Source organism: Ixodes scapularis, unplaced genomic scaffold, assembly GCF_016920785.2.
Source record: "Ixodes scapularis isolate PalLabHiFi unplaced genomic scaffold, ASM1692078v2 PGA_scaffold2__306_contigs__length_199485367, whole genome shotgun sequence".
In the NCBI taxonomy this organism is placed as follows: Eukaryota; Metazoa; Arthropoda; class Arachnida; order Ixodida; family Ixodidae; genus Ixodes; species Ixodes scapularis.
In genome coordinates this window covers 26,984,940-26,997,809 of record NW_024609857.1, presented here as the reverse complement: position 1 = coordinate 26,997,809, position 12,870 = coordinate 26,984,940, and the positions used below count along the sequence as shown (strand labels likewise).

The window sequence follows — 12,870 nt, the reverse complement described above, 5'->3', positions numbered from 1 at the left end:
GTCTAGTTGAGTAGAATGCGTCGTTTCCAACCGGAAACATTTTATCATTTTCTCGACAATTTTGATATAAACGAAACATTTTGTTTTAAGCCGTATATATTGTTTTTTCTCTTTCAATTGCCCATGATGACAACTTTGTATGCTGAATAAATTGATCCTTCCCTTATGCTTTGTTTGTGTCTCCCGATTTTAAAAACAAAGACTCACTGTTATCAACCATATGTACAAAACTTTATTTTACAACCGCAACATAATTACACGACGTCTGGTAACAGTATATTACAAAGCAGGATGACAGTCTTCTGTTGACCTTCTTGGGCTCCCTTTCACGCGGAAAGAGCGGCTCCTGTGGTGGCGCCTGGTCCAAACACGACTGGGTCTGCGGAGCGATGATCTCACGGGACAGTCTTTATCCCCCTGCAAAAATGGAAATGGCAAGGTGAATGTATAGGGCACCGAGGAAAAGACGGCAGCGAACTCTGCAACGGGAAAAGCACGAACCATCACAGCATTCGTCCTTCCCCCTTCAATCTGGGTTTTTCTATGCACTCACAATCAGTCAGTCTATATAAACGCTTCTCAGACAATTATAAACGTCAGATCGCAGCTTCTTAGTTTTTTTGTTTTTTTTTTGTTCTCTTCAGCTCGTCGGTTTAGCTGTCCATCGAGGAGAAACTAGGTTAATCAATGTTGTTCCGCCAGTTGGAGATACCCAACTTTACGTTTTATCGGCATCATATTACCGACCTAACCGTAACTCCCAAAGATCGTGCCCCTTCACTAGTCCACTAAAAGTTGAGTTTCTCGTCACTTTTTGTTTTGTCCCGAAGCACCAAACGAAGAAGGTCACCTGAATGAAGCAATGACTACCTTTGTTTTCCTACTGCCATCCACCCCCGTGGTGTCCGCCACCACCTCCGCCTCCTCCTCCGAGTCCACCGACGGCACCGGCAGCTTCGATCACTTTGACTGGAACCACGCTGAAGCCTGCTCCTCCGTGACCTCCACCACCGCCTCCTCCGCCATGACCGCCTCCGTAACCTCCGCCACCGAAGCCTCCTCCGCCTCCACCGTGGCCTCCTCCGAACCCTCCACCGTGACCTCCACCACCGCCGCCTCCGTGATGCTGAACATTCACGCTGAGCACAGCCACATTGTCACCACCGCCTCCGCCTCCATGTCCACCCTCCGTGTGTGTGTCAGCCGCCGTTCCTAACGGAATCTTGTGAACAGTCTCGGCGACCTCTACCCTTGGGTGGGGGAACACGCTTCCGCCGCCGCCTCCTCCTCCACCGCCGAAACCACCGCCTCCAAAGCCACCACCGAGTCCTCCGCCGAAGCCACCACCACCGAAGCCACCGCCCCCAAAGCCGCCTCCACCGAAGCCACCTCCGCCGAAGCCGCCACCGCCGAAGCCACCTCCGCCGAAGCCACCTCCGCTAAAGCCTCCACCACCAAAGCCGCCCCCGCCAAATCCACCACCACCGAAACCTCCTCCACCACCGCCGCCACCGCCATCGACCCTCTGGATCTCAGCAACGTGAACGGATGGTTGCGTTACTCTCGGGATTCCTTGTGGGAAGCTAATCCTAGGGCCTGGAACGTTCGTGGCCACCATGATGGGTTCCACGAGGGAAATGCTGTTTCCGGTGGCGACGAGGCCCTGCTTGTACTTGATGGGAAGGGGTGTGCGGTCGATTTGGGCCGTGTACCGGGTCACGGGCCTTGGCGCTGGACCTCCGCCTCCGCCGCCGCCACCTCCGGCAACGGAAACAACGATGGTCTTGCTGGCGCCTCCGCCACCGCCGCCTAAGGAAAAAGAGAACGAGCAAAGGCCGTCAATGTTTGTCCTCCAACGTGCAAGGAAGTTGAATGTCTCGGTTCTACGCTTATCTCAGCTTGCTAAAATTGGGGGGCCCTCTAATAAGGAAGACGCTTGAAAACTCGAGTGATCTGTTACACAATGGGTAGTGTAAGAAAGCTGAAATACGCAGTGCCTAGACTTCACGAGTGTTTTATGTGGTACCTCTGGTTTTTAGATGTATTTCAGATGTCTATTATTGTTCTGATGAAGTTTGAGTTTAGGGCATATCCGCAAGACCAGGATGATGCGACAGTCTTGATCATGGGAAAGATATTCAGCATCAAGAACAACTAAACATTCCGTTGTAGGTTTGAGAGAGCTAAAAAATTCACCGGCTTTCAGGTAGAACGGGGAACTTACCTCCAAAACCACCGCCGCCTCCGAATCCGCCACCTCCAAATCCGCCACCGCCAAACCCTCCACCGCCGAAGCCTCCGCCTCCGAATCCGCCGCCACCATGTCCACCCCCGTATCCCCCGCCACCGCCTCCACCTCCGACGTCACCCGCCGTCGAGATGACGACGCACAGCGCCAGCGTCAGCACCTGAAAGTGAAAGCACCCGGGCGGACCGCTTAAAATCTCGCGCTGCGCGTACTTCCAGGCCTCAGGGGGCCCCCCATGGAATCCAGTTGGAGGCCCATCGCCCGCTTGCGTCTGAGGCTCTTGTGTTTACCTTGAGCGGGTTCATGTCGGCTGGGTTCTCGACGACTCCCGCGGCCTACTGATGTCCTCACCTGCGGGGGCACTAGGCATTTATACGGGGTGCACCGCAGCGCCCTCCTTGAGCAGCGGACCTCGCCACTCTCTGTAACGAGGAAGAAGAGAAAGTCTGCGAGGAGGGAAGGCCAACGACGACGATGCCAGGGAGAGGGGCTGAGATCTTCCCGCGGCCCGGATGGAGGAGCAAAATATCCTTGCTGCCGGACAGGCGAGAATAGCCATGCCTTCTCTCTCGAGTCCCGTTCTCTCGGGCAGCGGGACAAGATGGTAGCATCCACGGAGGGGAGGAGGTACCTCTCCGCCGTCCGCTGGAAGGGACGGGTCTCGACCTCTAACGAGTTTCCTCGGGCGAAAGTGGAAGTTGGGACGAAACCGAAAGCGGACGGACGGCGTGTGGGAGATGGTGCACTTCCCTGTTGTCTTGGGGCTCTCCGGCTGAGCCCGCTTGGCGTACGCGATCGCCTCTTGGATGGCAACTTGCGCACGCGCGCGCGCGCTCCGACCACACGCAGTTGGCAAGGTCTTTTTATGAACGGGTTTTGATGTTGGCGTTGCGGTTGATCCTTATCTTAGAAAAAAGGGCGTAGACAGATCGATTGTTTTTATTGTTGTTTTTCTTTGCCCCTGATGGGGAGAGAATAGCCCGGTTTACCCCTATTCATCACTGCGAGCACTTTTTGGGCTTGTCGGAGAAAACGGACTATATATGGTGCCTTGCTTTTCGGTGCCTGTGATTTTCTCGTAGTTTATGAGCTGCTGACAGAACTGGACCATCGGGGTTAGAGACGTTAACAAGTTTCCTGCTTAGCGACTGCTTCTCCCAGCTTAGGCCGCTGACTGAACTATATTACCCACTCTGTTTATGAGGTTAGTCTGCGAGGATAAAAGTTGGACGCCGTTTGCACAAAACCTGCTCTTCTTAAATCATTTACGTCTTTTATTACATCAACTTGTACATGAAGTCAGGAATGATCCGAACGCTCATCTTAATCCGACTTGATATTGAATAGAAAGACGCGTTACTCCTCTAGGTTCTTCTGGATCACTCTTTGTTTTTTTGTACCGTGAGCTCTCAGTCTTCGAGCCAGTTTCGCTCAATTGCTGTAATAACTTAACTCCTCTACCAAAGTTATTATATTTAGAATAACTTTAACTCCTTCTAACTTCTATAAATATTTCGTCGTATTGAACAACTTTGGCTTCTTTTCCAACTTTGTGTTTAATTGCTCTCGCGACGAGGAAGCACTTTGTTGATTGGTTTACGTTTACTAGAACAATTTCAATCATTTGCATTATATTACAAACACTTTAACAAACCTCTAATATTTATAGTTGATAAAGCGTCGTCCGTTGCGCTCACAAAACTAAAACTGCACAGCATAGAAAAGATTGACAAACTATGTTGTCAGCACTTATATTTGTATTATAAGAAAAACGCAAAAGATTAAATTACTATGCAATACGATTAGGTCATAACCATACACGACGTTAAAAATCTGACTGAGCCGTGACGGACCACAAAAAAGACGACATTATCGGAATATGTATGCCGAACATACAATATAAATATGTACAATAATACGTTTTTTTTTAATACCATAGAAAAAAAAAAACGTAACTTCGTGTAAGTGGGGTTTCCTCTTAATACGACCTCTTTGACTGTTCTGTGCGTTTGTTTTGGTTAAGCTGTCTGGTTTCGCCTGTCAAGCTGTCTGTCGCTCCAGGAAAAGAAAGGTCGGGCCGCGAGGTCTGGGTCACGCTTGCGGGGTCACGCTCAAGGTAAGTCAGAGCAGACAGCGTTGTCCCTGACAACCAGTAAAGAGAAACACGACAGTCAGAGATCGGGAATCTTGCTAAAATGGTTAATCTAGGAGTCGCATGAAAGTTTCGCTCAGTGTATATACACTCCCCCCTTCCCCCTCCTTTGACCTACGCCGCCACTATGGCTATTCGTTCGTTTTCATCACGTGACATTTGCTTACGTGATAGCCGCCTGCTGGCCCGCTATTTAGCTGCCAGAGCTGTGTGTGACAGGCAGTAAGGGGAAACTATAGACAGTCAGAGATCATGAATCTTGTTCAAATTATTCATCCAAGAGTCACTATAAAGCTGTACTTAGGGTATCGACCCTCTTTTCCCCCACTGTCTGACACCGCGCTGCGATGGTCATTGCTCCGTTTGAGTCACGTGAAATCTGTTAGTGTTGTAATCCATCAAGGGCACCGCCATTTTCGCACCAGAGCCGCACGGGCGCCGTTTGTCACGGTTATGATTCTGAAATACAACTCTGTGAATAAATTTGTATTTCTATAATTAAGTAAACAGCGTAGTCGGTTTGTCCTTCCCGGCTAAAAGTAAATGCGATTGCAGTAACTTTATGATTGATATGATTATAACCTATTCCTCCAGTTGTTATACGCAAAAAGGATAAATTGCAAAGAAAAGAAAATAGAAATGATAATCATCTAAGACATAAACGCGCAATTTTTTTTAAATTCACAACAAAGCCGCACAGCACTAGGTGAACTGAATGTAACGGCACAGATAGGCTACTAAATATTAAAAATGACAAAACCCCCAAGACTGCGTGCAAAAGCGACACATAAACATAAAGGTACAAACCTCGCCCCCATTTTGAGACCTCTTAGTATATCTGTCGTTACCCACAGTTTCAGGCTTGTTGTCAAGTAGGCTTATGTGCCTGCTAAGCCTTGGATATGAAAACTTTAGACTGCTTACATTATCGCAGATGTATGTGGTAGTTCATTTGTGACTGAATGAACTTTTTGTGATGTTTACGTGCAGGTGTGGCACTAAGAAAGCGACTAAGTTTACTCAACTTCAATGCGCCGCCGACCTTACGCCACTGGTACGCATCGGCATGTTCGTGCAAGAGTTGTTTATTTATTGTTATTTATTCAAATGAAAGTAAATTTGCTAGCTTTGACGTGACGGCGCTATCATAAATAACAAATGTATATCATCTGTGGCTGAGAAATGTAATAAAAGCGCTCTGTGTTTTGTCATTTCTAATCCCGAAGTGAGGATAATTGTGCATTTGCTTGAAGTGTCATAAAAGTTCAACCAAGCATAGCTTCTTTTCAACTCAGAACTGTATCGTAAGGATTGTGCTTTCTGCGAACGTAATAAATGCATCGGTTGAAGGTAGTACTGCCGGAGGACGGCATCGATATTGAGCAGTGTGTCGAACCGAAAAAAATACGGGTTCGGTTACGGTTCAGGTTCAGGTAAATTTATTTTGTTCCGGTTCAGTTCCGGTTTGATTAATTCGATCCGCGAACCGGTTCGCGAACCGGTTCGGGGCGCTGAACCGGTTCGGAAATTATAAATAAAAAATTGCAACATCAAAATAAATTACAAATAAAACATCTGAAATCAGCACATACGAAACGGTATACATCGTAATGTAAGGCTCAGGGATTTCTACCAGGAATGGTTTCTTTATGTGTACTCAAAGGTTACCTCACCGACGTTTACGCATTCGGACTTCATCTAATTGGGTCCGACGCAGTAGCTGTAAAATCCGCGACCTCCTTACAAACCCACTTACAAGTAGAACTCGCTAACTATCCCGCCACCTCGGCGTGTAAGCAATTGAAGGAACAGTGGGGAGAAAATACAGCTTTCTTTATTTGAACTAGCCTTCGGTAACTCAAATTAGACCCTTAAAGAAGTTTTCATTAAACAAGATACGAAATATGAAAAACACTTCACCGAACGCAACGCCAGAAGGACGTAATAGGATAAATTTTAAAATAGAAGAGTTCGCTATCTCACAAATATGTTAGCTTCTAAGTGCCTATACGAAACCGGCTGCATTATTATCAAACTCCACAGCCTTTTCTTTTCTCATTCCGATGGAAGCAAGCTTCAAGAACTCGCGCGTTCTAGAAACGTGTTATGGAATGAGCACATAGCAGCATTTAGGATTTACGAGATTGTAAAAAAATGAAATCTCGTGACGCGATTTTTTTTTTTTTTTTTTTTTTGCACAGCCTTCTAATTTTCTTTCTTGCGTGCAAGCCACGACCAGCGCAATACAGGTTCCTATGTCAAGATTCATGGATGCAGCGTTTGTCAAGATTCATGGATGCAGCGTTTATATTCCTAAGACTGAGTGGAGAAGAAAAATATGTAAGCGGAGGTGTGTGTCAGTTGACGGCACTTAAAGAACAAATGGCATTGATAGCACATTCATTGTCAACAGCGCGTTGCCGAACCGTTTTGACATGAGCCGGTAACCGTTATTTTTTTTCCGGTTCAGCTCCGGTTCGGGTTCATCGCGATAACAATATAACGGTTCGGGTTCGGGTTCAGTTCCGGAAAAAATACCGGTTCGGTTTCGGTTTTCGGTTGGGTTCCAGTTCGACACCCTGATATTGAGGTAGCCAAAAAAAGAGACGCTAAGTGGGTATTTATTGTAATAAAACAAGAGAGCATAGCAGACTGAAGCTGTAGTTTCCATACATGTCATACAGGCACGAACCGCTCCAGAGCGACAGGAGTGAGCGGGTGAGTTAAGTATATAGAAATCATGCTTATTTATTAGGGTGTTTTCTTGTGTTAGGACTTTCGAGAGTTGCGTCGGCATTGTTTTTTTTAGGTTTCTTTGTGGGTGTCGGCGTTTTGGAAGGAGCGTTTGCGTGGGCAGAGCGGCCGAGATGCGGGAGCGGTTCCCCCACCGGTCGTTAAGAAACTTCTCGGATTTCGGGAGTCTGCTCGGACAGATCCCTGGGACAGCCCGTTCTTGCAGCTGCTTGCGGCTTTTAGCCGAATGTGCATGTATATGGAGGGTTTTGCCGCTTTGTATAAAATTGTCGCTTTTTGCCCGATGCAATAACTTCGCGGTCGGCGCCAGTCAGGCTGGGAAAATTGTAGAGAACAACTCTACAAGGAATTAGGTTTGACGGTTGGGGCGCCAGGATGACAGCTCGCCGACCATTGGAGAACAGTGTACCACGTGTGAGTGGCGGAATTTGAAGAGATTGGTCGGTTCCTGAGGGGAAAGGAGGCCCCTACGGGCCTACAAAAGGATTGCGGAGAGGATTTTGAGGGATTCGGACTTTGGATTTGATGGAGAGAAATGGGGGACGGGGGTCGAGACTTTAGACGAGGCAGGATGGTTTCCAAAGTTGGGACTTGTAACTAGAGTGTAAATAAATGCACATAGTTCTATTCAAGCAGTGAGTCGACCCGTCACTCAGCGACTTTCGTGCCACCACGCTCCAGACCATCGAAGCGGAACCTGCCTCCCACATCACCCGGCAGGAACAACAACACACAATTTTAACTGAGTGTTTCATGTTTGTTACAACAGTCCACCGGAAGAGGTCAAAAGTTGAGAACGGCCGGTTTGTGTTCGGTGCGTCCCCTTTCAATATTTTACACGGCCGAATCGTTTGAAATACTTGAACGGATGTAAACGATGCTGCAGCCAAAAAAAAAAAAAAAAATGGCGCCGCCCAGAGAGCTTTTGGTGGTTTTGTTCATAGCGAAAACTATAGCACATAGTTGTAGACAGTTTAAAAAACGCCAAGAGTCGCTTATTATCTTTATGATTCTTGCTACCCGACTCTCTTTTCGTTGCTTTGTGTACAAAAAAATGCCTCAATATTTTTGGCTGCCGAGTGATTACAAGATGTTTGAAACTCGTCACTCCCCCCGTCTCTTAAGTTGCCAGCTGCTGCCGTCTGCATCGATACGACCATAGCGGAAGGAATCAAGATTTGACGACAATTACTGATTAGAAGAGAAAGAAAGACGAGGATTTGGTGCGTGTGACTGGTGCCTTCTGGACAGGATTCGCTTTAGTCTCAGTCACGTAAAAGCAGCCAGCAATGTTAGTGTGTAATTTATCATTTAGATTGATGCCTTAAAAGTTGGATGCTGGAAAAACTAGGGAGTTCCGCTTGAATTCGTCTTGACAGGTTATCTTCTTCTTAGGTCCCGCGCATTTTCTTGTTTAGAAGTAGGTTCACCATACCTGAAACAATTTTCTAGATTTTATAAATAGACAGTACTGTTAGGCCAAATGCAGCTAGAAACCTTATTCTTAAATAGTTACGTGTTTTATAAAGAGAAGGAAATAACTGAAATTCAATAGTTGGCATAGCTGTGGTAGGTGTCTAAGTAAGGAGGTCCAGCCATGCCCGACCGGAGATTAACGTAGAATTTTTAGAAGAGCCAGTTCACAGCAAAAAATATATAAAACAATGTTGCCTATGTATAGTCAATTTATTTTGTTCATTTATTTTTAATTTTGTTTACTAGATCAGTATGGATTTTAACAGCAAAGGATTTTAGAGGTTTTCATGACTTCACTATCATCACTTTTGCCTTACCCTGGTCGTCGCCAAAGCTTTGATGAAATCGGCCAACACTCATGTGACAGAAAGAGTGTGGGATTACGGTAGAGTTAAATTCGCATAAATGTTAAACACCAAGGCTGGCAATCAAAACAGGCTAAACTAGCGCACTCTATACGCCATGCGTAGTTGGCGACAGTAGGCGCGAAATAAACCGACACAAAGTCGCACCATAACGTCAAGCGAGCCAAAATATTGTCGGCTTGTCCATTTCATTGGACTGTTTCTTCTTGTCCCTTTTCTTTCGAAATAAAAATAAACCGAAGCCCGCGTTTACGTGGTGGTGTCCTGGTTGTTCGAGCTGCCGTATAATGGTACGACACGCCGATGGGTTTCGACACGTATTCGAAGCAACAAAAGCTACAGTCACTCCAGCTTAAAATGCGCGGCAAGAGATGTCAATAACTGTCTCACGGGCCCCCATCCGCCGACTCCCGCGCTGCCATTGCAGCCGTAAGAGGGAGAGAGCTTGGCGTAAGTTTTATGGTAATGCGCGCTCAATTGTCTAACGGACTCTTTACTTCCTGGAACGCTCCAGAATCGTCCGTCGTCCCGCGACCGTACACCTCGTTATGATACCAACCTATTGTCCGCTATTTTCGCGGAACAGCTTCACTTTTAACGGGACTGTAACACCTCCGCATATTTGGGCACCCTTTTTTTGAGCTGCGCTGACAGAATATGGCTGACCAAAAAGCGTCTCCAAGCGTGGCTAATTGCAAGAGGAACTTTCTCAGGTCCGTGTGATAAACCCGCAGCGACGTGCTGCGGGGGACGAACCAGTAGCAGGAAAATTTCTTCTTGGCGGTGCGCTGATGTCGCAGGCTTCCCTAGGATTTCGTGGCCGTACTATATAGCATCTTCCTGCAAGAGACTCTTCCGAAATAAACGACGCCAGATGTCACGCTGCGACACAGTCGTGTGCGCGCGTGTAACCTTTTTTTTTTCTTTTTTTTTCTGCTATCTTGGAAGGTGAAGTTCTTCCAAGAGACGTACACAGAGCTCGGCTTGTCCAGCACCGTCCCACCGTAGCGCGCTGGAGACGTTTGCTTGTCAAGGACGTCTCTGGGCGTTGCTTTGGACGCGTTTGAGGCGTCACTGGGACTGACAGATACTCACTGACTTGTTTTTGGTACTTGTGTTTTCTTTGCCATGAAAGGTTCTCTTGTGTTTTGCGCGCCGAGCAGTACATTGGGTGGTCGCTGTTTGTTTCCTGCATTGCTGCAATTGACTGCCGAGCGTTCATTGAACCTGGCCAGCTCCTTTCCTCTATTAGTTTATACTTGTCCATGTTTCCTTACGAGGAATGTGTTGTTTGCCAGTTCTGCAGGCGTCACATGTAAGTTTTCGAACTGCTAAGTTGCTTTCACTTCCATTACGTAAAAATAAGTTTCAAAAAACGTCTTCACTAAAACTCACCCAATAATGAAATCAAACGCCTCAGGAAAGGTTATGTGGCTACTTTAAAAGTATGTGAGTATACTTATCGGCAGGACACGAAGACAACCAATAACGGCGAAGACCAGAAAGGTCTCAGCGAAAAACGAAGCTCCGAATATGATTAGATTTGAAGTATGCGATTTCTGCAGGGACAACCATGAAGTGCCAGGTTAACCTCACTTTTCCGGCGCGAATCGCATTTCTCAGATCTAATCATATTTCAAGCTTCGACCTTAAGTTTAACTCTTCCATTGTTCACCGTGACGGTGACTGGTTGCCTTCGTTTCGCACAAAAAAATGAACGTACATTAAGTTTATAGACTGTGGAGTGAGCGCGTGAATAACTACAAAATACTAAAACTGTTTTGATGTTACCCTTCCTTTTTCGTGCCAACAATTTCTTTCATGCATATAAAACGTCACACACAAATTGATCTAAATTATTATTGCTTAGAATCTTGTTGATCAAGTTCATATATTTCATCACTCCCATTCCCCCCCCCCCCCCCCCAAAAAAAAAAGTTATATTTTAATTTTAGGTTTTTAATAACACACACTAGTTAAGGCTTATTCACACGATGCATCTTTTCAACGCGCCACAGTTTAGCGAAACCAAGATTTCGCGAAATCGGCCTGTTCAGACGTAAAGTTTGATGCGCGAAACCTGTGACGTATTGACTCACGAGAGTTTCGCCAAACCTTGCCATCTGCACCGGGAATACCAAGCGTTTCTCATCAAAATGATATCAAGTACGCACAGTGTGAAGAGACTGTCTGTTTTATTAATACCACTCAATGAACTTCGTCAGATTCGGCTCACTGGGTTTACTAGTCCTGCCAAACCCGGGAAAGACCGCGAACGTCAAAGAACAGGCAGATGATCTCGAAGCATTTCGGACATTTTCGCACCGCTAATAAAGAAAGTTATTCCCAGTCACCAGGTTTATATCCGGTGCTTGCACTCGTCGCGACTATCGATGAATCTGTACCGCGCCACCAACCCGTACTGTAGGCGCCGTTCACACACCTGACACCGAGTAGGACGTCGCCCGTACGCACCGCAACTCCGCTTGTCGCTCGCCATGTTTGTTTACTTTCTTTCGGCTTTGGCTCGGATACGGAATCGGCCGAAAATCAGACTCCTCCAAAAGCTCGCTCCTCCTCGAAAGTCAGACGTCATAGCAAAGTCGAGCGGCCATTGGCAGCGCCCGCGTTTCTTCTTCGGGTGATTGACAGGCCTCGGTGGGGTTTCAGCGAAAAATTGCTCCAGAAGCGAGGAAGACGCGCCACTTTTTTGGGAGGCGCGCCACTCTTTCGGTCGCGTTCAGACGGGGAATCTGTTTCCCGAAACCTAGTTTCGCGACACAAGATTCGCCAACAAGATGCATCGTGTGAATAGACCTTTAAATAGCCAAAGGAACACGGCTCTGAGACTTCTGTTTCTTGTGAATTTTTAGAGATCCAGTGTTTTTTCTTTTAATGTTGTTTTAGTGCTTTTTGCAGACATAAGTCGCGAACATTTTAAATACAATCCCTTCATATAGTTCCATAGATGCTGTGTTACACTGAAGCTGTGTTTCTTTCTTTCCTTATAAAATGGCAGCAAACAAAAAAATTATCAAATTTCAGCTCTTGAAAAGAGCCTCCCTAATTTGCTGATCCCACTAGAATAACAAACAACAACCGCCAACACCTACAACACATGCAGCATACGGGAGAGGGTATGTGTGAAAGGGATTAGACCCTTTCCGAACTTCAGCGTGGCCACTTCGACATCTATCACCATCTAAGTGTATATCATCTGTACATACTAATGGCGGCGTTTTGGTGGCTGGTGAGGGAAGAATTCAAAGACAGGCACCAATGCAAAGCCTGAACATTCCAGACATTTTCCCGCTGCATTTGTTGTTCTTGTTGCGCAAACATATTTATTGATTGGAAGGTTTACATGGCAAGCTCTTGAGCTAACATTTTTCAAGTAGATGCCACCTTGACATATCTATAAGTTTCTCTAAACTACGCATTGGATGATGTCAAGCAAATTTTCGAGATGCTCGTCCTTGGCACTCCCCACGCAGCTCAAGACAAAAATAAAGATCCACTGGTGGATACTTAAGAAATGCGTTAGCATGAAACTTAGGAAACTCCAACACACGTCCCCCTTTGGAAATCGCTAACGCTGAGCCCCTTCACTTTTCTGTTTGGGTTTCCTCCTTTGGCTTTTTCTTGCTGCCTCTTTTTGGCTTCCTTAGGGTGTCAGTGTCAGCGCTTCCTAAAGGGGGACGTGTTATCTCGTTTCTTAAGGGTCATGCTATATTCCTTAGGGACCCACCAATAAATCATCCTTTATGTTGTTTTTTTTTTTGCCATTTATTTGAACCAGGGCTGGTACTTGGTTCACACTCTATTTTGTAGCACAAACCAAGGCATACACACTCCGCACACCTGCAAGTTCACAC

At 46.4% G+C, this 12,870-nt stretch overlaps 1 protein-coding gene across 1 annotated transcript; it reads right to left on the bottom strand.

Moving 5' to 3' along the window:
* Window positions 1-880: 880 nt before the first annotated feature.
* Window positions 881-2,300, bottom strand: LOC8035494 (glycine-rich protein DOT1-like; the record flags this gene model as incomplete). Its single annotated transcript, XM_029978820.3, has 2 exons — window positions 881-1,809; window positions 2,225-2,300. Coding segments are annotated over 2 exons (1,005 nt in total), but the record flags the coding sequence as incomplete, so codon positions are not given.
* Window positions 2,301-12,870: the final 10,570 nt, after the last annotated feature.